The 26867-nt window shown below is 59.2% G+C and overlaps 1 protein-coding gene and 1 long non-coding RNA gene across 10 annotated transcripts in view; one reads left to right on the forward strand and one right to left on the reverse strand.

The window, feature by feature from the left end:
- On the reverse strand, positions 1–25543 carry LRRC27 (leucine rich repeat containing 27). 9 transcript variants are annotated; one of them, XM_043476730.1, is made up of 11 exons: positions 25443–25543; positions 23623–23883; positions 19207–19337; positions 16780–16838; positions 13465–13617; positions 11429–11792; positions 10411–10554; positions 8032–8131; positions 1951–2069; positions 922–1051; positions 1–188 (listed from the first exon to the last, which is right to left on the reverse strand). In XM_043476730.1, exons 2-11 carry the CDS (start codon positions 23818–23820, stop codon positions 48–50), a joined length of 1539 nt encoding a protein of 512 aa, XP_043332665.1. In that variant the 5' UTR covers positions 23821–23883; positions 25443–25543; the 3' UTR covers positions 1–47. The 9 variants fall into 9 exon arrangements, with proteins under 9 accessions (XP_043332665.1, XP_043332666.1, XP_043332664.1 ...); XM_043476731.1 differs by lacking the exon at positions 25443–25543 and adding an exon at positions 25147–25280; XM_043476729.1 differs by lacking the exon at positions 25443–25543 and adding an exon at positions 24717–24833.
- LOC122446466 overlaps positions 24967–26867 on the forward strand; it is a 5444-nt gene continuing 3543 nt past the window's right edge. The window contains exon 1 of the long non-coding RNA XR_006270879.1: positions 24967–25365. This is a non-coding gene — a long non-coding RNA (uncharacterized LOC122446466). The remainder of the gene's footprint in view (positions 25366–26867) is intronic.

Raw genomic sequence — 26867 nt, forward strand, 5'->3', positions numbered from 1 at the left:
GGTGAGAAGACCCTCTCTCAGTAGTGTCTGTAAACGTCTTCAGATTCTTAATACTTTGGGTTAAAAAATATATTCTGGGACGCAGCCGGCCTGAGCGACAGGCTCCTGGGCAGAGCAGCGCACTGGTGGTTTCTGTTCAAGGTCGACCTCAGTTTCAGCTTCAGGACTTCATCATGCAGCCTCCGGGCCTGGGGACAGAGAGGAGTCAGGTCAGCCCGGACGCAGAGGCACGGTGGGGGCAGAGCCTGTGCCCTGGGCCTGGAGCTGCCCCCGAAGGGGAGGGCCCCCCACGACCTGCAAGCCTCAGTCCCCTGTGCTGGGGGTCTCCCTACCCCCACCCCCCACCCCCCAAGCCTCAGCCCCCTCTGCTGGGGGTCTCCCTTCCACCCCCCGGCCCCCACCCTGCAAGCCTCAGCCCCCTGTGCTGGGGGTCTCCCTTCCATCCCCCAGCCCCCACCCTGCAAGCCTCAGCCCCCTCTGCTGGGGTTCTTCCCCCCCACATCCCTCGCCCCACGAGCCTCAGTCCCCTGTGCTGGGGGGTCTCCCTTCCCCCACCCCCCACCCCACAAGCCTCAGCCCCCTCTGCTGAGGGTCTCCCTTCCTCCCCATTCCCCACCTCACAGAGTCTGGACCAGGAAACGGTGAGATGGAGAGTGAGGGGGCCAGGGGGCCAGTGTTGGAGCAGCCCCCTCCTGTCAGAGGGCTGGCGTGCATCGTTCAGGGGTCTCCCTTCTGTCCCACCTCCCACATTCCCTTACCCCCCCCGAGACCCCTCCCCCAGGACAGCACCAGGGAGACCCCCAGGCTCGTCCATTCAGGATCTGCTGCTTCCGCTTCCTTCCTGCCCTCCGACCCTGTGACCCAGGGAAACCCCAAGGTCAGAGCCTGTGTGGTTCCCTCCGGGTTTCAATGGACACTCACCATCTCCACGTCTCGGGTGGCCCTCCCGACGTCCTCGAGGGGCGCCAGCCCCCGGAACCTGCTCCTCCGCGCGTGCAGCTGCTGGGCCTGTGGCTTCAGCGTCTCCGCCAGAATCTGCCCTCGGAGGCCACTGCGGGGACCGGGTGCGGGGGGACAGAGCCGCTCGCCCACCCACCCCGGAGCGCCTCCTGTCCCCCCGCCGGGAGGGGCAGCTCCCCCGCCTCGGGTGCCCGCCCCCCGGGGACGGGCCGCCTCCCGTGCCCCCTCCTGCTGGACCTGCTCTGCTTTAAACCCTCAGGTTCACGTGAGACGTTACACACCGCGGACCTGCAAGCAGCGCCTCCTGAAGGAGGGGGTGTCTGTTTCCAGCGGGAACACACGGTTTTAATAATTCCTCAGCGAGGAACAGAGCATGGCCTCGGGGGTGACGTTGGAGGGTCTGCTTAGCGAGGCCTGGGGCCGTGTCCCCCTCAGGACATCAGGAGCGCAGTGGGGAGGGTGGCAGGCCCTGGGGCACACCCCTGAGACCCCCCACCCCAGCACAGTGGCCACCTGAGCCCTCAGGACAGACCCCCTGGTGAGGGGCCTGACTGCCCTCATCTCAGACCCCAGCTCCTGGGAAGTCCTACCCACGGGGTGGGGTGTCTGTGCACAGATGTGGCCGGCTGTGGGCTTGTTAAGGGGCCACGGGGGCAACATGGGATCCCAGATGTGCGAGCACCCCCCACCAACTCCTCAGCTGCAGGTGAGACCCCCACGTGGCTGCCTTAACCTCACCGACGGACCCATGACACTTTCCCAGTTTCCAGGATGAGGGACGAACGAGCCCTCTGCCACCCACAGGTCACAGCACAACCACCTTCCTCCAGTGCCCTCGGACCAGAGCTGTGGAGGGGGCAGGGCTGGGCTGGGAGAGGTGAGCGCCCCTGGCCAGGCCGGAGGGGCCCAGGGACCGCCGGGGTCAGGGCGGGCGGAGGGGGCGTGTCTAGGGGGACAGAATCATGCCCGGTTACCAACGAGGTTACCAACCTCATTTCCTGACATGCTTGCAGCGGTTTTTCTTTGCTTTGTTTCACTTTTCCAGGCAAATTCTTCGGTATTTTCCCGTTCTCTCTCAGGTCCGTGGCAAAGGCCATCTTTGCCGCCCCCTGGAAGACGCAGCAAGATCCTTTCAGGAAAACAGCTGCTGACACCAAGGCAGCCGCTGGGCACAGCACGCTCGTGCCCCTCACGCTGGGGTCCCAACCCTCGGCCGGCGCGGGCCCGAGCGGGGGCGAGGCCACAGCGCAGGACATAGGTGAGAAGACGGCTGCTCGGCGGCCCAGCCGGGTGTGGGCACAGCACACCTGACTGTTTGATCCGTAAGTCAGGCTGACGTGCGGGCTCATGCCTGACTAATAAAGTGGGGAAGCAGAAGACGCCTTGCAGTCAGAAAGCCTGAATTACAGACTCATCGGCTTGGATCAATGACACGATGAACCAGCACAAAACAGGCTTTCAAAACGTGCCAGAAGCAGCAAAGCCAGCTTTTCCGACAGAGACAGACCTCTGTCTGTGGCTCCACGTGAGCTTACGGCCCCCCACAAGTGTGCAGGTATGGCGGGGCTCAGGGGTGTCCCCTAACTAGCCCCGTGCCTCCCGAACCATGGCCGGTGAGCTTCGACTGCCCTCAGGGACCCCACAAGCTCCGATGGTGACCGTCCAGTGTCTCTAGCAGGACGCCCTCTCAGTCCTCCCCGGAAGCAGCCGTGACAGGTTCTTCTGGGCGGAGGGGCCCTGAGCGGGTGCCAGGGAGGCAGGATAAAAGCTGCGTGGTTCTGTAAGGATCCGCAGACTGCTTAGGCCTTCCCTGGCTGGACAGCAGACAGGCATCCACCGGCCAGTGCAGAGAACACGGGTTTGATCCCTGGTCTGGGGGGGCGGTCCACATGCCACGGGGCAGCTAAGCCCGTGTGCCGCAGCTACTGAGGCCCACGTGCTGGAAGGCCGGAGAGCCACGGCTCCTGAAGCCTGACACCCAGAGCCCGGGCTCTGCGACAAGAGAAGCTGCTCTGCTGGGGTGCCCCTGCACCTCCCCCCCAGCCATCCTGCAGCGGTTTCCTCCTGGCGGGGACCTGGAAGATTTCTGCCATCAGGGCTACAAGCTGGGGGCCCTGCAGCCCTGAACCGGGACGCGAGTGGCAACATGCCAGAGCCGTCACCTGGCGCTGCCTGCAGCTGCCCCCGCCCCCCGGAGCCCTGAGAACCAAGCCAACCCCCAACCCAGGGAGCTTAGACCTGTGCATCTGAAGTACGCGAGCGCGTGTGTGTGTGAAGTGTGTGAGTCTGTGTGTGCATCAGGGCGCACCACTGATGCAGGGACTGTGTGTGTCTGTGTGTGAAGTGTGTGAGTGTGTGTCTGTGTCGGGGGCACAGCTGCTGCAGAGACTGTGCATGTGTCTGTGTGACTGCACATGAAGTGTGTGAGTCAGTGCACAGCTGCTGCAGGGACTGTGTGTGTGTAAAGAAGTGTGCGAGTGTGTCTGTGTCTGTGAAGTGTGCAAGAGCGTCTGTCTGTGAAGTGTGCAAGTGCGTCTGTCTGAAGTGTGCAAGTGCGTCTGTGTGAAGTGTGCAAGTGCGTCTGTGTCTGTGAAGTGTGCAAGTGCGTCTGTGAAGTTTGCAAGTGCGTCTGTGTCTGAAGTGTGCAAGTGCATCTGTGTGAAGTGTGCAAGTGCGTCTGTGTCTGAAGTGTGCAAGTGCGTCTGTGTGAAGCATGCAAGTGCGTCTGTGTCTGTGAAGTGTGCAAGTGCGTCTGTGTCTGAAGTGTGCTAGTGCATCTGTGTCTGTGAAGTGTGCAAGTGCGTCTGTGTCTGAAGTGTGCAAGTGCATCTGTGTCTGAAGTGTGCTAGTGCATCTGTGTCTGTGAAGTGTGCAAGTGCGTCTGTGTCTGAAGTGTGCAAGTGCATCTGTGTGAAGCATGCAAGTGCGTCTGTGTCTGTGAAGTGTGCAAGTGCGTCTGTGTCTGAAGTGTGCAAGTGCGTCTGTGTCTGAAGTGTGCTAGTGCATCTGTGTCTGTGAAGTGTGCAAGTGCGTCTGTGTCTGAAGTGTGCAAGTGCGTCTGTGTGAAGCATGCAAGTGCGTCTGTGTCTGAAGTGTGCAAGTGCGTCTGTGTGAAGCATGCAAGTGTGTCTGTGTCTGTGAAGTGTGCAAGTACGTCTGTGAAGTGTGCAAGCGCGTCTGTCTGAAGTGTGCAAGTGCGTCTGTGTGAAGCATGCAAGTGCATCTGTGTCTGTGAAGTGTGCAAGTACGTCTGTGAAGTGTGCAAGCACGTCTGTCTGTGAAGTGTGCAAGTGCGTCTGTGTGAAGCATGCAAGTGTGTCTGTGTCTGTGAAGTGTGCAAGTGCGTCTGTGTCTGAAGTGTGCTAGTGCGTCTGTGTCTGTGAAGTGTGCAAGTGCATCTGTGTCTGTGAAGTGTGCAAGTGCATCTGTGTGAAGTGTGCAAGTGCGTCTGTGTCTGAAGTGTGCAAGAGCGTCTGTCTGTGAAGTGTGCAAGTGCGTCTGTGTGAAGCATGCAAGTGCGTCTGTGTCTGTGAAGTGTGCAAGTGCGTCTGTGTCTGAAGTGTGCAAGTGCGTCTGTGTCTGAAGTGTGCAAGTGCGTCTGTGTGAAGCATGCAAGTGCGTCTGTGTCTGAAGTGTGCAAGTGCGTCTGTGTGAAGTGTGCAAGTGCGTCTGTGAAGTGTGCGAGTGCGTCTGCGTCTGTGAAGTGTGCGAGTGCGTCTGTGTGTGTGTCGGGGCGCACAGCTGCTGCAGGGATTGGGTGAGTCTCAGATGGGAGAAGGCTGCGGGGGGCGCCGGGGCGGCGCGGAGGGGGAGGTTCACGCAGGGCTAATCTGCCAGGTCACCTCTAAGTGGGTCACCAGGCCGGCCACCTGCGTCACCAGCTCCAGCCCAGCAGCACCGGCCTGACCTCAGAAGGAGCCTCAGGCCGGGGGAGGCTGGGGGGCGGGGGGAGCCGGCCAGCTTCTCCCCTCCCCCCCACTCCCACCCACGCTGGGACAGCTGCTGCGCAGACCAGCGGAATCGGAACCTCCTGCCTGGGAGGTGGGGTGCTGCACACACAGGACCACGGGTCAGGCCCGCCTGCCGCGGCCCCCGGACAAGCGCTGGGTCCAGTGGGGTTTCTTAGACGCAGACGCCTGCTTTTACCTTTAAGACACAAAGGGTGTGATTCCGGCCGCACCCCAGCACCATGTTGCCAGAGCACAGCGCGTGGACTCCAAGGTCACTGACAAAGCCGCTGGGTTCAGAGCATGATGAAAAACGAGGACACCACGCTTTCTAAAGAGTGGGTGATGAGTCACGAGGCTCGGGCCCCTGCCTGGGCCAGAGGAAGCTTCCTGACCCGTGCGGGCAGTGGACAGGACGCTGGCGACCCCCGCCCTAGGAGGCCAGGCCCTAGGAGGCCCGGCACCCCCGTGTCCCCTCATGTCCCCAGCCCGGCCCCTCCGCCAAGCTTGCCAGAACGAGGGATGCAATGGATGGAGCCCCCTGCCTACGCTCACCCCTGCAGATGACGCTGAGGGCCACTAACAGGCTTTCCACCTACAGGCCTGCCACACAATTGCTTTTCCTTCTCTGAGACAGGCCCCCAGAAGTCTCCCAACAATTTAGTGTCTTTAAATCTCCTGGACATGCTCCTGGAAGCGGATGGCCTGCAGCCGGCCCTCTGCAGCCCCGTCTCTCTAGGTTGCCCCGAGCATGCTGGCCGCCGTTCACAGCTGGAGCCCCGAGACACGGGCGTCTCCTCTGGATTTTCTGCCACCCGGGCGTCGTCTGCAACCTGCCTGTCCTATCCTTGGCCTGTTTGTCTACTGCACTCTTTAAAAAATCTATTTCTGAAAAAAAAAAAAGAAAAAAAAAAAAAATCTATTTCTGGTTTTTCCTTATATATTAGATGTTAATCTTTTGTTACAAATATAAGTCACAAATAATCTCCCCATGTTTGACTTTGATTATAGTTATTTTAGGCCATGAAAAATACTTCCACTTTTAGCTTCCTATTTTTAGTTTCAGAGTTGTTACATTTAACTTAGAAGGCAAAGTGCTACTCCTGGTTTACAGACACTCTTCAATTCCTATGCTATGAACCCTAGTAACGGAGTGACGAGATGCCGTATTTCTCCGTGATATACAAAATATACAGAATGGGACAAGCTTCTTCTTGCACGACATCACGGAAGTCATTTCCAGCTGGAGGGAAGCATGCAAAGAGGCAGTGAGCCCCAGCAACACATGCCTGAGCGCGCAAATACCGCGACCTGGGCCACGGCCGCCCCGTGGGGGAGTGACTCAGTGCCTGTGCTTGGATGGACAGAGAAGCAAAGTGCCTGTCCACACGCGGAACGTCACTCGGCCCCCAAGAGGAAGGGATTTCAACACAGGCCATGATGCCGACGAGCCTTGAGGACGCGCTGGACCCTGAAATGACCGCCGCGGCGCACACACAGGGTGCCCTCACTCACGGGGGTCCCAGGAGTCAGACACAGACAGGGTGGGGGTCAGGGGCTGGGGAGCCAGCGCTGCACGGGGACAGAGCCGCAGGCTGGGAAGCCAGAAAGGCCCTGCAGGTGGGCGAGGTGGTGCTTGTAGAGTGCCGGGACGGCGCTAAGTGCCCCTGAGCCGCACGCTTAACCACGGTCCAGACGGCACGTGGTCTGTCACGGGCACTCAGGCACACGTGACTCATGGAGGCTCCCCATCCGACGGCCACAACGAGGCCTAAATCCAGCCCCGCAGTGGGGCCCTGGTCTCTAGGGGTCACCTTGACAATCCGCTCTGTGTTGGGGGGGGGGGGCGCCCTCATCTGCATGAAGAGGCTGCGGCGGGCCGGGGGGCAGGTGGAGGGGAAATGGGCCTCTGGGGCCCCGGGGGAGGGGAGGAGGTCTGCTGCCGGGCTCGTGGTCCGTGGCCTGGACTGTGGACCAGAGTCCAGCCTGGGGGCCCTGAGCCCGCCATCGCGAGCCCGTCTGCTGCCGGATCAGCATGCTGGCGGGCCGAGTGCCTATGGAAGGGAGCAGGTGAGGCCAAGGGACTCCAGAGGGACAATAGGCCAGCACGACCCGCACAGTCTGGCCACCGGCTGCCTGGAGCCAGGAGCCTGTGCAGGTCAAGGTAGACGGCCACCAGCCCCACCCCGCTCTGAGGACACACCTGGGGTGCTGCAGGGAGGCCCTGGGGCCCTGGGCAGGGGCAGAGTGCCTTCATTACTGGGGTCTCACACACAGGGGTGGGGGCTGCAGACACAAGGCTGCCCCCAGCAGAGCAGGTGATGAGGCCTGGGCGCCAGAACGGAGACGCTTGGGGGTGCTTGGCAGGTGCAAGCAAGGACCCACCGGGCCTCGGGATGGCCCGTGGGAGGGATGGGGGGGCGAGGACAGCCAGCCTTTTACTGGGCCTGGGAATGAGGAGCCCGGTGGGAGGGAGGTCCCAGGACGGCACAACCCCCAGAGGAGGGTGCAGGGCAGAGACGCCTGCTCCGGGAGGAGGGTGCAGGGCAGAGACGCCTGCTCCGGGAGGACCCTCCTGAGCTGCAGGAGGAGTGAGGGGTGATCTTCCGGGAAGGGGTCTGAGCACCCACAGGGAGCTCCAAGGAGGCCGGGCAGCACGGCTGCAGGGGGGCGGCCGGCGGAGGCCCGGACAGGGTGGACGAGCTGGTGGTCTCTGTTTTCTGCGGGAGGTCATGGCTGGCAGAGGAACAGGACGGCGAGCTGACGGGCTTTGCAAGGCAGGCCGCCTTCGCGCGGGTACCTGGACGCAGCCCGCTCACCCAGCAGCGCCACCGGGCTCCGGGGTTCCTCCGCAGGGCCCCCTCCCCTCCGCGGGGCGCCCCCTCCCCTCCACGGGTGTGCCCCCTCCCCTCCGCGGGCGCCCCCTCCCCTCCGCAGGGGCACCTCTCTCCCCTCCGTGGGCGCGCCCCCTCTCCTCTGCGGGGCCCCCCCACCCCCCACCTACCGGGTTCCTCCCCCTCCCCGTCCCCCCACGTACCGGGTTCCTCCGTGGGGGCGCCCCATCCCCTCCGCGGGGGCGCCTCTCTCCCCTCCGCGGGCGTGCCCTCCCCGACCCGCCACGTACCGGGTCCCTCCGCAGGCGAGGGCCCGGCAGGCCCCCGGGCTCCTCTGGCCTTCTCCTCCTCTGGGCACGCTCCCTCCACTTCTGCAGCTCTGGCTTGTCTCTGGGGGAGGGGTGGGGGGAGCAGAACCTGAGTGCTGTGGGTAAGGCGGCTCTCACCAGCGTTTCTACGGTCACTTCTAGAGCTTCACACAAAAGCCCGTCACTCCGGGCCCCCCCCCTCCGCCCAGAGGACAGACGCCGGCCGGACACCCGGGCCTCCTGGGCAGCGCTTGGCGCCTCTGAGTCTGTCTGGGCCTCCCGGCAGGGACCAGCCCGGCTCTGGCCAGCTCCTGCCCGCTGAGGCACCAGGACTCTTTCCAGGAAGGCCCAGCTGGGGCCGCGAGCTCCAGAGCCAAGGCCTCGGGCATTCACGGGTTTGCACGCAGCCCCGGGGGCCGCCTAGCCGCCAGCCCGCTCGCTCTCCGACCCCTGAGCCCCGTCTCTGCTGCCCGGCGCCCATGGCTGGGCTGTTGATAGCGTATCACCCGCTGCACCACAACCCCTGATGATGCCCGGGGCTCGATGCCTCCACGCGTGCCGGGCACCACGCCCGGGAGCTCCCTGGCTGAACAGAGCCCTGGGCTGCGGCTGTGGCGCTGGGACGGCTAGGCCCAGGGCTTCACCCGCCGAACTCCGGCTCTGGACACTATCTCTCCAGCCCAGGCGGCCACTCGCCTGTTTGAACCACGTCCTGACTCTTCCGGGTGCCTGTCCCTGGGGCATCCCCTTCCGGCCCCCAGACCTGGCTCTCCAGTTCGTCTAGGGGCAGAGCCCTCCCAGACTCGCCTGCCCCTCCCTGCAGCCTGGGCCCCCGCCCAGAGGGGCCAGATCCCCTCCGTCCTCAGGGTCACGGGGCTGGGCCCTCCTGGGCTCCTGGCTGGCACCCTTCAAGGCCTCTGTCCTGGGCTCCAGCCTGAGGGTGGCACAGGCTTTGGTGCTCCAAGCAGAGCACTTCGCCCCCTGCAGCCCCGCCGCCCGCCTCCCAGGAGCTCCCTGTGGGTGCTCAGACCCCCTCCCCAGAGCTCACTCCTTACTCCTCCTGCAGCTTAGGCCTGGGTCCTCCCGGAGAGGGTGTCACTGCCCCGCACCCTCCTCGGGGGGCTGTGCCATCCTGGGACCCCTCACCGGCCTGCTCATCCCTAGGCCTGGTGAGAGGCTGGCTGTCCTCCCCCCCAGCCTCCCAGGGGCCAGGCGCCCCCTTTGCACCTGCACGGAGCCCTCCTCCCCTGCGGGGCTGCCCACCAGCCCCAAGCCGCTGCCCACAGGAAGCTGTGCCACGCAGGGTGGGGCCGTGGGCGACGGAGGCAGAGGTGCTCGGGAGGAGGGTGGGCAGCCACCCCTGCAGACCTGCCTGGATGGGGAGGGGCCGGGGGCCTTAGGGGGCGCGCAACAGGCTCCATGCGGCACGCAGGTGGACAGACACCCGGGTGACGGGAGGGCGGCCCAGGGGAGCCCAGGCCACACCGTCTCGCTCAGCCGCGCTGTCAGTCACGGGGTGCGGGGCCCTGGGCGGGGACGCCGTGTTCCCTGCCCCAGTCTGAGCGCCTTGCAGCACCGGCCTTTCCCTGAGGGCGACGGAACCCTACTAGAAAAGCACGTCCGAGCTGGGACCAGCACACGAACCCTCTACACCTGAGGGTCCTGAGAGAAGACACTCAGGTGGGCTGATTTCAGGAGGTTTATTCAGACAATTTACAAGACAGGGGCGGGACCGCAGGGGCAGAGCGGGCCCTGCTAGGAGGAGGGGCTGTGCCCACTGCAGCCCCGGGGGTGGGGGGCGGACAGACTCTGTCCTCCCTCTCCCCCGCCCCACTGACCTCCTGCCGGACCCCCCACCGGCCAAACCAGAGGGTGGGGGCACCCGAGCACGCTGGAGGCAGTCCGTCCGTGCTAGGCGGTCTCTGGGGGCCCAGGGTGCACTGGAGACGGGCGGTTGGCGGGGCTGGAGGGCAGAGGGCGGACAGTAAGGACGGGACCAAGGTGACCCGCCTCGAGGCCGACCAAGTCAGCCCAGACCCCGGGGTAGGGGCAGGATGAGCCCACGGACAGCAGGCTACTGTAAGCAACTTGCCTTGAAAAAGGCCTGTGAGCCAGTGACGAACAGGAGAGGACGGACTGGGGAGAATAAGGAAGCAGAGGGGGACACAGGCCAGCAGCAGACGAGGGGCCGTGCCCAGCCACGGGGGACACCATGGCGGCTTCCAGTGAAGCCAAGACCCCGGCACTCCCCCAGCCCCGACCCTGGGAGGCCCTGCCCCAACCCCGGGGCCCCCCTCCCTGATCCCAGGCACTCCCCCGCCCTGACCCCGGCACCCCCCCAACCTGCCCCCCCAAACTCACCTCTGGCTCTGCTCCTGAGCCTGCCTCTCCCGCAGCTCCCGGAGGGCCAGGCCCCTGCTCTCCCCCAGCTGGCTGGCACGGACCAGGGCCTGCTGGGCGGAGTCCAGCTCGGGCAGGACGCCTTGGAAAGAGGGCACCTTCATCCTACGACGACACGAGGTCGTCAGCCGAGCACGTCACGCAGCCCGAGACGGGCTCGGGGGTGAGCGCGGGGCCGCGGGCGGCTGCCTGTGGAAGCCACGACTGTCTCTGTTGGTGGGCAGGGCCTCCACCCCCTCCCCAGGCCAGGTCACGACTGTGAGACACCTGAGACCAGGTGAGACTGCCGCTGCAGGAAAAGGTGGGCGTGGACCTAGATGAACTAGGCCATCGGGCCTCTGCCGGGGAGCCCTGCGCTGTGAGCCCAGGGCCACGGCCAGGCAGTGACCCTCCAACGATGCTTTCCTCTGAGAAATTCTCAAACCTACAGCGACGATGCAGTGAACACGTGCCCCTTTTGCTTGGGGGTCTACGCTCTCGTCTGTTTTCCAGCTGCGCCCAGCGCAGCCTTGTCAGCTCAGATGGGCTGGTGCTCACAGCCTCACTGCAGACTTTCACCACAGACTCGCGTGTCCACACAGTCCACAGGGCCGCAGACGAGTGACCGCGGACCACGTCCGTGCCCTGGACGTGACGTCACTGCCCGTGCCGACGTATGAGCTGTGTTCGCCAGTGTTACTGGGTCATGTTCTCTCTGCACACACACATCCACACACGTATGCAGACCGTGCACACACATGCCGGGCACACGCACACGGCGTCTGAGTTTTTCTCTCACGTAACCTCTTGCTCTGAGCCTGTTTCCCTGGCCTCCCCCCCGCACCGTCGGGGTAACTTGAACCCTAACCGGGGGCTGGCACCTGCCACGTCTCGGGATGACGACGTGGACACACGTCCACCTGACATCGTAACGTTAGGGCCTCGCAGAAAAACGTGACGACCTGCGGGGACCGCGTCCAGCCTCGCCTCCTGCCTTCACCTGAAGAGGGGCCTCGGGTGGGGGAGCGGCTTCCCCTTGGAGCTCAGCGCGGCCCTGAGGTTGGGGGGCAGCTCCACCGGCAGGAGCTGGTTCCCCAGCGCCCCCGCCTGCTCATTCTCCACGATCTCCTGCCGCAGCTTCCAGAACCGCCGGATCTCCTCCTCGCTTGGCCAGTTCTCTGGGGTCTCGGTGGACCTCCCGGGCCTGAGCAGGTCTAGTGTTTCAACAGGTGGGAAAGAGTCTGCCTTTTCTGTTACCATGCTTCCCTTTGGCTCCTGAGAACCAATGGTTTCTTTGTTCGTCATGCACTCTTTGGATAAGTCCAACATGGGCTGTGGCAGATCCCTTACGGTCATCTTTTTAACTGGGGAAACGGACAGCGAACAAAAGGCCGTTTTAGTAGATTGCAGCTCCAAGCCCGAGACGCACGCAGCCTGGAGGCCTCTCCCACAGAGAGGGCTGGGGGTGGTCCCTGCACAGAGGAGGCTGGGGGCTCCCTGTGTAGGGTGGGCGGGGGGATCTCTGTGCCCCAGGCCCTCACTCCACACAAGTCTGTATAAATGAAGATACCTTCCCCATGTAGACCTTCTAGTATCTGCTTCTAACTGATGCTCAGCCCACACACCTGTGATATTTTATTGCAGCGCTTCTGCTGACTTTAGACACTTTGATCTCTAGGAAAGTCTAGTGAGAAAACTGGCCCCAAACATATTCATCCCGAGGTGCACCAGACCCTGCATCGGGCGTTAGGGCCACAGAATCCCGCAGACGGGGGTCATCTGGCCTCACACGGCCTCCGTTCTGGCGGGGCAGGACCTGATGTGCCGACTGACAGACAGACAGGGGGCCTGGGCCTGCTGTGGGCTCGGACTGGGGGGCTCGCCCACCAAGCCCAGCCTCAGCCTGAGGCACACACCCAGACCCAGCGGCCCCTGGCGTTCTTCAACACATTGAGACAGCTTTGCGCGTCCAAGTTACCTTCTGGTATAAGATGAATTCATCTTCAGCTTTTTGGCCTAATTTATTCAGCTATTTTCTACCCTTTTCCCCAGGTGATCATGTATCTATCACGTTAGAACCAATAGAGCTCTCTTTGTAAAAATACAAATAAAAAATACAATGGGACTGAAAGATGATGAGTTTTAACTGCACAATAAAATGTTAAATTCTAAACAATATGTCACAACAGTGTTTCCTGAAGTGGAGGCTGCTCTCCCGTGCTCTGGGGAGACCGTGGAAGGTGGGCGGGTGGACACCTGGACTCACAGGCTAGCAGGACGGCACCTGCCCTTCGGAACCCTGGCCCGGGTCTCCTACCGCGGGAACCCGAGGGCGGCCCAGCGGGGTGCACTGCGGCTGCACCGGGCGTGGCTCGTGTGAGCCCAGGACGGCCTGGTCCCGACCACTGGGGACCGGTGCTGGGGGTCGGTGTTCTTTTGTTTTTTGAAGAAAAACAGTTTTCAAAATGGGCAAAGACCTGCTTTAAAAAGTCTTAAGAAGTGACAAGAAATGAGCACATGTGTCCAATTTGCTTGTGGACAGACAATTGACTCAGCGTCAAAGAGGCAAACTGGACCCGTCACACCACCAAACAGGAGCAGAGATGCCAGCAGAGGGGGTTTAAAGTCGAGCAAACGGGCCGGACGCAGGCACTGTAAGTGAACGCTGAGCATCACCCCATGCGGCATGGGGACAACTAGTGCATGACAATGGAAACCACCGCTCTGACTGGTCCTTTGGTGCATTTTTAAGTGACTCCTGGGGTGGTCACCTCCGTGGGGGCTTGCAGGTGAGGACAGCTTCGTCTGAACCACCCCAGTGGGCTTTTAGCCAAACCCACCCTCGACAAGCTCAGTGACGGGCACCGAGGATGCAAACCCACGCACACGGAACCATGAAGACACACGGCTCCGAGTGAGCACAGGTCTGTGAGTTGGGCAGGGGACGCGCCGGGCGCCCTTAGCCCGCGTGACTCCCTGGGGCCCCGGGGTTACAGAGCACCGGCGTCAGAGCGTCCTAACAAGCGCGCCACCCACCTCGAGGGGAGCCGTCTCGGGGCGCCGCGTGCTCGGCCGCGCAGATCTGCAGGAAGGTCAGGATGGCCACCAGCCCCCTCTGCACCACGAGCTGCGGCGGGAACTCCAGGGGGCAGTGCCGCAGGCCCAGGGCCCTCAGGGTGGTCACGCTCCCTGCAGGAGAGCAGAGCCGGCGGCGCCCGCCGCCCAGCGGGAGCCGGCGGTCAGGGCAGCCCGGCCCCCAGCACGAAGGAGAGAAAGCCTGCCGAGGATCTGGGGCGAAAGGTCACGACAGGTGCCTGAGATCTGCTCCCCCCCCAAAAAAAAACTCTGCAGGGGAGACGGGTTCTGCAGATGAAGACCATGGTGGTTAGAAATTAAATATGCAAACAGAAGCGGCAACCGCAGCCCTCAGGTGAAAACCAAAATACAAAGATGCTGTCATATGCTATCTCAAAGACCTATTTTCAACAACAACAGCAAAACTACAGGTCATATAGAAAAGAAGGAGGAGGAGGAGAACGGGACGTATACTCAGGAAACACACAGTCGGAAGAAACTGTCTTCCAGTTGGTCCAGGTGCCGGATTTAGCACACAGAAACTTCAAAACAGTCATTTTAAATGTGTTCAAAGAAATGAAAAAAAAAACAACAACCAACAATCCATGTTTAAATGATTAAAGGAAAATGTAAAATGACTCAACAAATGTCAATAAAAAGTAGAAACTACACAAAAGAAGCAAGTGGAAGTTTTAGAGTTGAAAATTACGAAGACTGCGATGAAAATCTGGAGGGACTCAGCAGCAGGCGTGAGATGGAGAAGAGACAGTAAGTGAACTTGAAGATGGAGGAGCACAGAGTCTCCATCCGAAGATCACAGAGGAGAAAGGGTTAAAACCAGAGTGGAACCTCCAGAGACTGTGGAACAACGGCAGGTGTGCAAACACGTGTGTAAGGAGAGCAGACGCAGAAAGGAGCAGAGGGGTCACCCGAGGAGACCACGGCCAAAACGGCCCTGGAGGTGACGACAGACGCTAATCTACACTCTCAGGACGCTCAAAGGGGTTCACACGAGGAACGTCTCGGTGCGATTCCTGAAAGACCCAGAAAATAACCTCGGAAACAAGTCATTACGCAAAGCGACCAGCCACAAGCTCTGGTCTTTCCAGTAGTCATGCATGGATGTGAGAGTTGTACCATAAAGAAGGCTGAGAACCAAAGAACTGATGCTTTCAAACCGTGGTGCTGAAGAAGACTCTTGAGAGTCCCTTGTACAGCAAAGAGATCAAACCAGTCCATCCTAAAGGAAATCAGTCCTGAATATTCATTAGAAGGACTGATGCCAAAGCTAAGGCACCAACACTTTGGCCACTGGATGCAAATAACTGATTCATTGGAAAAGACCCTGATGCTGAAAACGATTGAAGGCAGGAGGAGAAGGGGACAACAGAGGATGAGATGGTCGGATGGCATCACCGACTCGATGGACATGAGTTTGAGTAAGCTCCAGGAGATAGAGGAGGACAGGGAGGCCTGGCGTGCTGCAGATCACGGGGTTGCAAAGAGCTGGACACGAATGAGTGACTGAACAACACCACAAGGTCAACGGCTGAGTTCTTGTCACGAGCAATGGTGGCAGAAGGCAGGGAGCGTCTGAGCCCACCCAAACTGTCCTTCAAGACCCCAGATAAAAGGAAAGCCTGCCAGGATGGACTCACATAGGAACAGAGAATACAAACTGGCCTGTAACCATTGAAAACATGCACTGGTCATTATACCCGCCCCCAGCCCCACCACACACACAATCTCAAGTCCAGGTGAAAACCACTGAACAAAACAGACGAGCTTAACAGCAAACTGGGCACAAAAGACAGAACCGATGAAGTCAAAGGCGGGCCAACAGAGAGTCCATGATGGTGGGATGCAGAGGGGAGACAGAAGCCGGGAAAGGGGGCACTCGAGGCATCTGAGTCAGAACCAGAACCAGAACCGTCAGGAGTGCCGGATGCGAGGAAAAGGCATGCGGGACACACAACACCCAGAGAAACGACCTCGGCCCTGGAATTCCCCAAATCTGACGAAAGGCATCAATACGCAGATTCAAGCAGCTCAGTGAACCCCAAGCAATGTAAATACACAGAAAGCCACACGCAGGCCTACCACAGACAAACCACTGAAAATCAAACGGAAAAAGAAACATTCTAAAGCACCCAGAGAAAAGAAGATGGTACCTCTATCAAAACTGTTGACGTCTGAACAGATGATGGAATCCACACAACACAGACATCTGCACAGTAGTCGGCCCCTACAGGCTGGCTCCCACACTTGCCGGAACAGCCTCCAACAACGAAGGAAAAACGCAGATGGCCTTTGAGAAAGCCTGAGGTTGAGGGGGCAGACAATGAGATGATTGGATGGCATGGCCGACCCAACAGACATGAATCTGAGCAAACTCCAGGAGTCAGTGCAGGACAGAGGGGCCCAGCGTGCTGCAGCCCACCAGGTCACAGAGAGCCAGACACGACTTCACGGCTGACCAGTAGCAATAATCCTTTACCACAAGACTCAGTGCGACCCAAAAGAAGGTCTTCCCGCCAACAAAGTTGTCCCAGATGGAAGATGAAACTTCAAGAAGAAGTGAAGAGCAGCAGAGGGTGACCATGGGAGAAAGGTAAGCAGACAGAGTGTCCACTGGATCCAGTCCACGCCTAAAAGCAGAATGCACGAAGACAAGAGCTCACATGGGAGGCAGGAGGCATGGGGCCTTGGCAGGAGCAGCCCAGGAACCGGGCAGGAGGAAGAACCCTTCACAGGGAAAGTGAACAGAGACGGACACACTCCCGGCATCCACGCCCACGTGGATAAACCTCCGGGACTGTGCTAAGCCCCAGATGCCAGGTCACCAAGAATACACACGGGAGGAGGCAAATGCAGAAGCTTAGCTGGAGTCTGAAAGGAAGGCCTTTAAACACGTACTGGGCAGGGGCGGTGAGTAGGAAAGCTCCCAAGGCAAGCAAAGAAGGGTGAGCAGAGACCCTGCTGGCCGAGGGGGGCACGCAGCTGGACTGGGAGGGCGCTGGGCCCACAGAGCCCCGATGCCGCCCTCCCTGAGCACCGCAGGGCCCCGCGTCCGCAGTGCTCACACACGTGTGCACATGCAGGACGTCAGCGTGACAGTGGCAGCCTGCGTGAGCCCCGTCGTCTCGGCGCCCAGAGCAGACGGCATCGGCTGCGTCCCCCACGCGGGGGCGGGCCTGTGTGTCCACTGCGAGTTCCGGTGGCTGCGGAAGGCTGCATTTAAACCCATCTTTCATTTCACTGCTTGTTAACACTTACCCAGCTCCACGGGTAACATTCTGATGGGATTTCTTTCTAAAAGCAAAGTTTTCAAATGCCTTCAAAACAAGACAAAAAATATATAATTTAGCAAGCAGGAAGTCAAATGAGCATCACATTTCTTCACCTGTCTTCTCTCTGTGGGGGTGGCGTCCAGGCAGACGTGCACACGTTCCCCCCAACACTCTGCTCCGACAGTCAGCAGCCTTGCCGCTTGGCAGCTGGTCGGGCTCAGCCTCAGCACTGCAGGCGCCGGAACCAGGCAGCTTTGTGAGGGCCCGTCCTGCCCGCACGGTGTCTAGCAGCGTCCCGGTCTCCCAACCTAGACACCCCCTCCTCAAGCGTGACAACCTCAGGATCTCCAGACGCTGCCAAACACCTGCCGAGGCACGATGGCCCCGTCACATACGCTGCTGGACACTTTAAATCGCTCCCTGCTGGCGGCTCCCACTCCCACGACACGGACAGGGGGCACGTGAACGCTGGTGTTGTTTTGATTACGCTTTTTGGAAAGTTTAAGGCTTTTAATAAGCCCACAATTACTTAAAATTTCTAATGAACATGTTTTCAGCTCTTCAGCACGCTGATCTAATTTTAATGACATAACGGGGTATAAACCACAGGCAAAATTATATCTTAGACAACATTCAGCAGCTGGCTTTCAGAAGTGGCAAAATCAAAGAATTCTCAAGTTTGAGGCCGTGTCTTTGTTTCAGAAGGAAGAACAGGGCTTACGAGAAGCAGCGCTGGTTTGTTTACCCTCTGAGGAGCGCTTACTCTCCAGACCCGAGTGCCACTGCTAAGTCAACAGTGGGCCAAGAGCACAAAACTGGTCTCAACACAGCGGCCAAGGGCCCTGTGATGAGTGGAGCTGCCGAAAACCACCCTGACACACACTCGGGGACGCTGAGGCCACCGGCCACGCTGGCGGGGGCCCGTGAGAAAGCGGAGTGGGCAGAGCCGCGTGTCACGCTGCTCCAGGCCCAGGGGCACGGCCCCCGGCAGACCCAGGAGCTTGGGGAGATGGCCTGGGTGCCCCGCCCGGGGTGCCCGAGACGCCCGCGGCCAACAGAACGGAGCTGCTTCCAGCAGAGCTGCAGCAGGCCCGGGCGATTCGTGGGGGCCCTTCCCTGTTACACGCAACACAACACTCACTTCTGTGGAATGCTTTTAAAACCACTGCGCAGCCGTCCAGGCGACTGAAGGGCCTTCTACAGCCCCTTCTCTGCATTTCATGGGTCTGTGATGACTCCTCTAGGAAGGGGGTCACCCTCAGACCCCTCTCTCCCTCCCACACCCTCCCTCCGACCTGAATGCCGTTGGCTCTCCCGCATGGACAGCTGCAGGGCCTCTGGACGGGCCTGCCCTCTCCCTGCAACCCTCTGTGACCTCCTGTCTCTTCCCTGACGAAATTCAAACTAGCAATCATCCTACGAGCTCGGCAACTCCCTCTCTGGGCGCCGCCTGCCGCCTCCCCGCCTCAGCTCTGCCCCCAGGGACAGGCCCACCTCAGCGCCCTTGCAGCTGACGTCCCCCCTGCCGCGGGCACGCTGACACTACAGGAGCGTCTTACATTCAAACCACGAGGTTTCCTAAAGGTCGACAGGCTGCCACGGGGGGACTGGGCCTGGGCCACGGCGCCTGAGAGAGGGGTGGCCTCAGGCTGCACATGCCTCTGGGGGGCACACAGGGGAGGCAGTTTGGCCTCGGTTGTAGAAGGGGGTTGCTAGGGGACGCCTGGCATCTGAGTGGCAGGAACTCAGCAGGACAGCGCAGAGCGTGCCCCAGGGTTTCCGGTTCCCCCAGACGGGAAGACCGTCTCATTGTCTACCGGGAGCTGGTGCAGTCACACATGGGCCCTCGGGAGCGAAGCCGCGGGTCTGCATGCATCAGAAGTATTAATATTTCTGACACGGGAGCCAGAGATGGAACCTGCTTGTGGGGATAGCTGCGGGCGCCATCCAGCAGAGGCGCCGTGGTGCTGGCGTGTTCCGAGGTACTGGGTGTCCTAAGTGATAATCATGTATGTGCTTTTGGGCTTCCCTTGTAGCTCAGTCAGTAAAGAATCCACCTGCAATGCAGGAGACCTGGGTTCAATCCCTGGGTCAGGAAGATCCCCTGGAGAAGGGAATGGCAACCCACTCCGGCATTCTTGCCTGGAGAATCCCATGGACAGAAGAGCCTGGCGGCCTACAGTCCATGGGGTCACAAGAGTCGGGCACGACTTAGTGACTAAACCAACCACAGCACATGCGCTTTCGGTACCTGCAGCCACCACAGGCTCTAAACGGCTTTGAAGACCCCACTACACGCTTCTGTTCTAAAGTTGAGATTCACGGGAGGAGTGGGGGAGAGCGAGGCAGCCAAAGACAGGCACGTTAAAGAGACGGTGACCTCCTCACCCGGCCAGACAGACATGCTACTCACTTGTGACGGCCAATCCCAGAGGGCAGTGCGGTGATCCTGTTGAAACGCAGGTCCAGCCACAAGAGGTTGGGGAGCAGCTGGAAGAAGTCCTTAGGAATCGTGCACAGGGCATTTCGCTGAAGGTGCAATTGCTTCCGGGGGGAAAAGAAGAATGTTTTGTCAGCCAACTAAATTCTAAAACGTGATACACCCTCAGAATATTTGCACTGGTGACTGCAATCACACACAGCGAGTTACACGAAAACCCGAGTGTTTCCCCTGAAATGGTTGAAAAGGGAAACACAAGCATCAGAAAGTCGAGGCCTGGGGGCTCCCCTGGTGGTCCAGCGGCTGAGCATCTGCTCTGAATGCAGGGCACGCAGGTTCAGTCCCCTGGCGGGGAGCGAATATCCCACTTGCTGGGGGCAACTAAGCCCATGGGCCACAGCGAGAGACGCTGCAGACCACAGATGAGACCCGATCCAACCAAACATTTCTCTTAAAAAATTTAGAGTGAGAAAGACGAGGCCAGGCCTCCCCACGCAGCCGCTCGAGCGGCTTCCCACCTGAACGTGGCTTCTCTCCCGACCGGTGGTCGAGACGCCACCGCTGAGCACATCCACCTTTTCCACCAACTAGAATGCCCACCTTCACCCCTGGTGTGTCTGCGTCCCGGTCCCCATCCCGGGCCCACACGCAGTGTCCACGGCCCCGCTGCCCAGAGGATGAGGGCAGGCGCCGCGTCTGGGTCTCAGTTCCTGGGTCAGGAGGCGCTGAAAGGGCAACCAAAGGGCGCAGGGCTGAGCTGTGAGCCGTGGCGTCACCGGTGCTGCAAACGGCCACACAGAGTCAGCCGGTCACGGTCACGTCAGGGAGTCTGACCCCCACCCAGTGGACCCTTAGGTCACCACGGAGCCAGACAGGGCAGCACGGGAGGGAGGGGCCAGGACACACGCACGTTGGCCCTCGCGCAGCGCGCACCGCGTACGAGTGAGATGTGGCCGTCAGGGCAGCCGGGTTGGGGGTGACACAGAAACCTCTCCCGCGGTCGCCACCTGCTGCGTGGAGTCACCTTTCACACACGGGAAAGTCTCAGCCGCCCAGTCGTGTCCGACTCTCTGTGACCCCATGGACTGCAGCCCCCCAGGCTCCTCTGCCCACAGGATTCTCCAGGCGCGGACACTGGAGTGGGCTGTCATCCCGTCTCCAGGAGAGCTTCCTGAACCACACAGAGACGCATCTATGTATTTCTGTTCACCAGGGCGGCAGAGTGGAGAACTGAAGGACACCGGCCGGGAAACCAGGCTCCCTGGGTTCAAATCTCTACTTGGAAAAACCCGCGAGCTGTGTGCCCTGGAGGAGGTTCCTGAGCCCCTCTGTGCTCCGGGCCTGGCCTGTGTCGGTGTGCACGCCCTGGGGGAACGGGCCGCTCTATTACAGCCCCGGGCACACGCAGGCGCTCTTCTGCCACCAGGGTCTCGGTCCCAGCTCTGCGGCCAAAGCCACCTTCCAAGTCCCGTCAAGCGCACGGCACACGCTTGAGACACGCCAGCAAGAAACCGCAGATAAGCTGAAAACACAATCCCAGGTCAGCTCAGACGCGGCCAGGGACCGCCTGGTGACTGGGCTCGGCTTGTGGATGCCGTCGCTCCGGGCCACTCCCGGCCCAGCCCCCGGGCAGCTTTAGGCGCTCTGTCTCCCAGACTCAGCCCTGAAGCTGCGGGTCCTCGTCCACATCAGAGGAGGAGATCGCAGAGATACGCCCGCCTCCGCCTCGGCTCCCTGGGGCCAGGCTGAGTGCATCACACGAGCCCACCCTGCCTGCCGGGTTCCGTGAGGCCTCGTGAGGATGGGCAGGCTGGGGAGGGCGTCCGTGTCCCCTGACCGTGAGGGTCTCTGCAGGAGTGACTGGAGGCTCTGGAGGGTGTTGCTATGGCTGCAAAACGCAACGTAACACCTGAAGGGCCACAGCTGGGGTGGTCACCTCACTCGGGGACTTGTTGCCACGGTGACAAGGTTGACACCTCTGTATTCTGAGAGGCACAAATAAAGCCCCTTCATTCAGGCTAAAGAAGGCTTCCTCCTTCTTTTATGCATGAAGGCACCATGAGTCTCTACACTGCTGGGCTCCTCGTTCAGAACCGAGAGCGTTTGCTTCACTAAAAGTGGTGTATTATAGGAAGACACAGTAATTCACTCGTGGAGGGCAGTGCTAAGGAAACAGCAAGACCAGTGCTGGCCCAACAGCACACATAGGCTGTGGAACACAACCAGGGCTAGGAAAGCAAGCGGCCACCTAAGTCTAAGCACCCGGCCACAGACACTGGGGAGGCCAAGAAGTTCGTTCATTTCTTTGCATGTGATGGTTCCAGTAGCTCTCGTCTTTAACTTCATTGGAAACAATTTTGTTATAGTGTGACAGCTGTCATATCGGTATAAATTTTTTTTTTAAAACTTATCAAAACTGGTCAATTTTTGTGCAGCCATTTAAACACTGAAGATAGAAGCAAAAAAGCAACATTTTCAGCATCTTATTGACTGAGCATGCACACACAAAAGCTTTCTTATTTCAAGAAAGGTAAGAATGAGATTGAAATGCAAAAAAAAGACTTGTGCCGTGTATGGAGTATGTGCTGTGACTGATCAAAAGTGCCAAAAGTGGTTTGTGAAGTTTTATGCTGGGATTTCTCACTGGACGATGCTCCATGGCTCAGCATACTCCTCGAAGTTGACAGCCACCAAACTGAGACATTGAGAATAACCAACGTTACACCACACGGGAGAGAATGGACATACTCAAAATGTTCCAAGCAAGCACTGAAAATCATTTGCACCAGCTTAATTATGTTCATCGCTTTGATATTTGGGTTCCACGTAAGTTAAGTGAAAAAACCTTCTGTACCTTATTTCCACATGTGATTCTCTACTTAAACATAACAAAAATGTTCCATTTTTAAAACACCAGGCAAGGAAAAATGGATACTGTACAAAAGTGTGGAACAGAAGAGATCACAGGGCAAGCGAAATGAACCACCACCAACCACACCAAAGGCTGGTCTTCATGCAAAGGTGAGGTAATGTATGGGGTGCAGTTGGCAGGGAGTCCTCTGAGCTCCTGGAAAATCACACGATTGGGTCCAACAAGTGCTGCTCCCAGTGAGACCAACCAAAAGCAGCATGCCACGAAAAATGTCCAGAATTAGTCAACAGAAAAAAAAAAACCTCCCATCAGGATAATGCAAGACTGAATGCTTCTTTGGTGACCAGGCAAACACTGTTACAGCTTGGCTGGGATCCTCCGTATCCAGCAGACACTGCACTTCTGGATGTTCATTCGTTTCAGTCTTTACAAAATTCTCTTAATGGAAAAATTTCAATTCCCTGGAAGACTGTAAAAGGCACTTGGAACAGTTCTTTGCTCAAAAAGATAACAAGCTTTGGGAAGATGGAATTACGAAGTTGCCTGGGAAATGGCAGAAGGTAATGGAACAAAACAACGAATACGTACTTCAATAAAGTTCTTGGTGAAAATGAAAACTGCCTTTTATTTTTACTTAAAAATCGAAGAAGCTTTTCGGCCAACCTAATAAAAGCACTAAAAACTGTCAATCAGCAGGCTAACAGCTCGACACATGGGTGTGTGTCCTGTGTGGACACTGCTTTATATGCTGATCCTCCTGATACACCATGAAGACAAGCTGAGGTTCAAGGAAGCTGCATGACTATTGGGCAGCGAGAGAGCTGCTGACCCTGGACAGTCTCCGTCAATCTGTGCAGAGGGAACTTTGCTGTAGAACTCGCCAGAGGAGACAGACCTGCTGGATCTCAAGTAGGCGGGGGCGGGATCCCATGAAGGCACCCGGCCCACAGCATAGTCAAGGACTCACCATGGGCAACGCTGTCGGGGGAGAAAGGTTTGACTGAAGTTTTTAAGGGGTACTGTGGTTTTTGCTTTTTTAGATTGGTTTTTTTTTTTGGATATAGACCATTTTTTTAACTCTTTATTGCTTTTGTTACAACACTGCTTCTGTTTTTTTTGTTTCTTGCCTGAGAGGCATGTGTAATCTTAGCACCCAACCAGGGATCAAACCCACACCCCCTGCACTGGAAGGCAAAGGCTTAACCACCGGACCTCCAGGGAAGTCTCTCAGGGGTGCTGAGTTTTGATTAAGAGACCAAGTGTGTTTTTAGCAACAGTTTCCACCCACCATGGGCTTTTTACTTAAGATGTTTCCAAGGAGAGGACATTAGCCTCTGGCTGGTCCCCTGCTGGAATTTCTCATTTTGCAGTGAGCCGCACATGAAACCCCAAGCTGACCCTCTTCCAATCCACCTCATTCTAGAATTTCTCTCTAAAAAGAAACCTGAAAGTGAGCAAAGCCTTCATTCACATCTACACGGCCTGCGTGCACCAAGCCCGGAGGCTGCCCCACTTACTCTGAGGTTGGGGACTTTAAAGATCTCCTCAAAATGGTGAAGACCACTTTGACTCAAGTCTAAAATCGCTGAGGAGGAGAAGATGACCCCCGCGTGAACGTCTCTGGAGGCGGAGGTGGGCTTGCTCCCAGCCTGGCCAGCGCTGCTCTCCTGGTCACCAGCCCCGCAGGGAACCGAGAGGGAACCGCTCCCCTCCATCAGTTGGCCGGGAGGAAGCACTCCTCTGGGGACCGCGGCGCATCCTTCAGGATGTGGAGTCACCTGGAGACAGGGGGCGGGGAGGGGAGACACATCAACAATGGGTACGCAGCACAGTCACGCCTTCCGGCGGCTCGGCAGGCCTGCAATGACTGTGCTGGCTTACAAAAACCTGCGCGTCTAATAAACAGCATGATAAACCGGACTTTGGTAAAACGAAGCGGGCTGCAAGAAGGCTCAGGTTAAACTGCTCCGCCCCTCCCTCTGCACCTCGGAGTTCCAGTCTTAACTTTTAATTCCCGGAAAATGCAAAGGAGAAATGCCTTCTCGAGGGACGAAACCGAATCAGAACGGTTCCAAATCCACACGCTGGCATCTCCCTCCCCTGGGTGCGGAGGGCGCCCTGAGCTCGCCCTTTCTTATTTGCAGGTCTGGGTCCTTCCCATCAGCGTTTCGCTCAGCGGGGGTGCTGCCAGCTCAGGGTCTGCAGTGTGTCTGTCCCTCCATTTCAGGGGCGGGGAGTGCGAGGCCCGCGCCCCCTGGGCCTTCCCGTGGGTCCTTTTCTATGACTACGGGGAGTTCAGGCTGCAACCTCCCCAAACCTCTAGACCAAGGAGAAAGTCTCAGGACCGCGAGCGGGCGGGGCGGGCCGCGCAGGGGCTGGGAGGCAGCGTCCCCACTGCGTGGGCCGCGCTCCGGGACCCACCTCCCATCACCCGGCGCCCCTAGCATCTCCCGATGGGTCCTCGCCCAGGCGGGGCGGGCCGCGCGGGGGCAGGGAGGCGGCGCTCCGGGCCCTACAAGCGCGCGGTGCCCCAGAGTCTCCAGTGCGCCCCACTTCCCATCAGCCGGCGCCCCCAGCTGGGTCCCCGTGCCAGCCCACAGCCCGTCCTCACCCGCCCGCCCCGGGAGCGGAGGGCCCAGCGGAACAATACAGGCCGCAGGCGCACGCGGTCGCCATGGCGACGCGGCCAGTCGGAGGCGGTGGGCGCACGCGGTCGCCATGGAGACGCCCGGCCGTACGGCGGCCCGCAGGCACCAAACCGCGCGGAGGGCGCGTGGGGACGGTGCTGCGCCTGCGCGCGCGCTGGTCTGGACGTAAGGTCCCCGCCTCGCCCGCCGCCCCCGCCCTTCTCGGCTGGGCGGTCGGTGACACGGACGGAGGTGGAGCGTTCCGGACAAAGGGGACAAGGGCGCTGAGGCCCAGAGCGTCCTGCTGCGGGAGGGAGGGGGCCGCGGGGAGCCGCCGATCGCCCGCACTGGTAGGCTGGCTTTCCTGGTGGAGCCCCCGGCGTCCAGTGCGTGGACGCCCTCCCTGCTCTTTACCTCCCCGCCAGCAGCAGGCAGACCTCCTTCCTCCTGGGGTCACAGGATGGCGGTCCCGGCTGCAGTCAGGCCGACACTCAGCGCCCAGGAGGGCAAGGGAGCCGCCCCCCCCGCCCTCCCCGCCTGGAACTGGCTTCGGACACCTAGACCCGTCACCGGGAGGGAAATGAAGCCCATCAGGGTTTGTCTCGGGGCCGGGCCTCCGCTCCTAGCACCCAGGTAGAAAGGTCTGCGCGCCTGGCACCTGTGCCCGCCCGGCGCAGGGCCACGGGGGTGACGTCATTAAGGGAGCTGACCTCTGCAGTCGCCAGGCTGCTGGAAGGGTCTCTGGAAGCTGCCGCCGCCCTGCCTGACGCTGCAGCCTCAAGTGTGTGGAGCAGGTAGTCACGAAGGGAAGGTGGAGCTGGAGGGGGGGACCAGCGAGCCCAAGCTCGAAGTCAGGAGGATGGGCGCCTCACGTGGGTGTCCTGCAGAAGTTGGCACCGTGTCAGGAAACCGCACTCACTTCTGGCCCAGGAGCTGGAGAAGCCAAAGGATGGCTTGAGAGGCGAATCAGCCGCACACCTGCCTCCTGCCAGGGAGGGGAGCCAGCAGAGAAGGGGCATCTCGTGGGAGCTGCAGCCACACTGGGCCCCTGCCCTGACACTCCAGGTTTCAGAACAGTCCAGGTACCTCATGCTCCTGGTGGTGGTCAGCCGCTGAGTCAGGTCCGACTCATGCTCCCCTGCTACCTCCCACATCTCAGGCCAAGAGCCAAGTTAGGAAACCTGCCGGAAAAGGAATTCTGGAGAAGTAGTTCAGCCCAGCCTCGCTGACACATAACGGAGCCAGCTCAGCACCTGTCAGACGTGAGGAAAGGGCTGACTGGCCGCTGAGCAGGCGACCGAAAGCATCAGTGCTAGAGCTGTGAAGAGTTTCACACGGGTTTTAACAAAAGATGGTTTTGGGTTTCTGCTGTGGTCGAACCAAGTGAGGTCATTCAGACCAATCCTTCCACGAACACCGGAGTGAGGGAAATTTTCCACGTGCGTGCTGTATGTCAGTACTAGAGTTTATTCTGTACATTCTTAGAAGAAAGTATGGGTGAATTTTGCTCTTAGGCTCAGAAAGGATTTCTTAAACAGGATATAAAAGCAGTAACCATAAAAACAAATGTTGATAAATTCACTACATTAAAAGTACTCTTGTATGTCTAAAAGACACTGTGAAGAAAATTCAAAATTGAGCCCCAAACAAGACAAGATATTGCCAATTCTTATATCAAATAAAAATTAGTTCCACAATATATAATCTAATATATATGCAGAATACAAAAAGAACTATATTTCCATTTTAAAAATATTAAGATAATAGTTACATTTAGATCAACAGGCAAAATATACACACCAACAATTCCCAGTAGAGGAGGAAAAACCAGCCAATAAAGATATGAAAGAGGATTTCCTTGATGGTACAGTGGATAAGTGTGCAAAGTGCAAGTCGTTCAGTTATGTCCGACTCTTTGTGACCCCATGGCCTATATAGTTCATGGAATTCTCCAGGCCAGAATACTGGAGTGGGTAGTTTTTCCCTTCTCCAGGGGATCTTCCCAATCCAGGGATCGAACCCAGGTCTCCCACATTGCAGGCGGATTCTTTACCAGCTGAGCCACAAGGGACGCTCTTGTGGATAATCCACCTGCCAATGCACGGGGCACAGGTTCCGTCCCTGGTGGGGGACGA

This window comes from Cervus canadensis, chromosome 8 (assembly GCF_019320065.1).
Source record: "Cervus canadensis isolate Bull #8, Minnesota chromosome 8, ASM1932006v1, whole genome shotgun sequence".
Taxonomy (NCBI): Eukaryota; Metazoa; Chordata; class Mammalia; order Artiodactyla; family Cervidae; genus Cervus; species Cervus canadensis.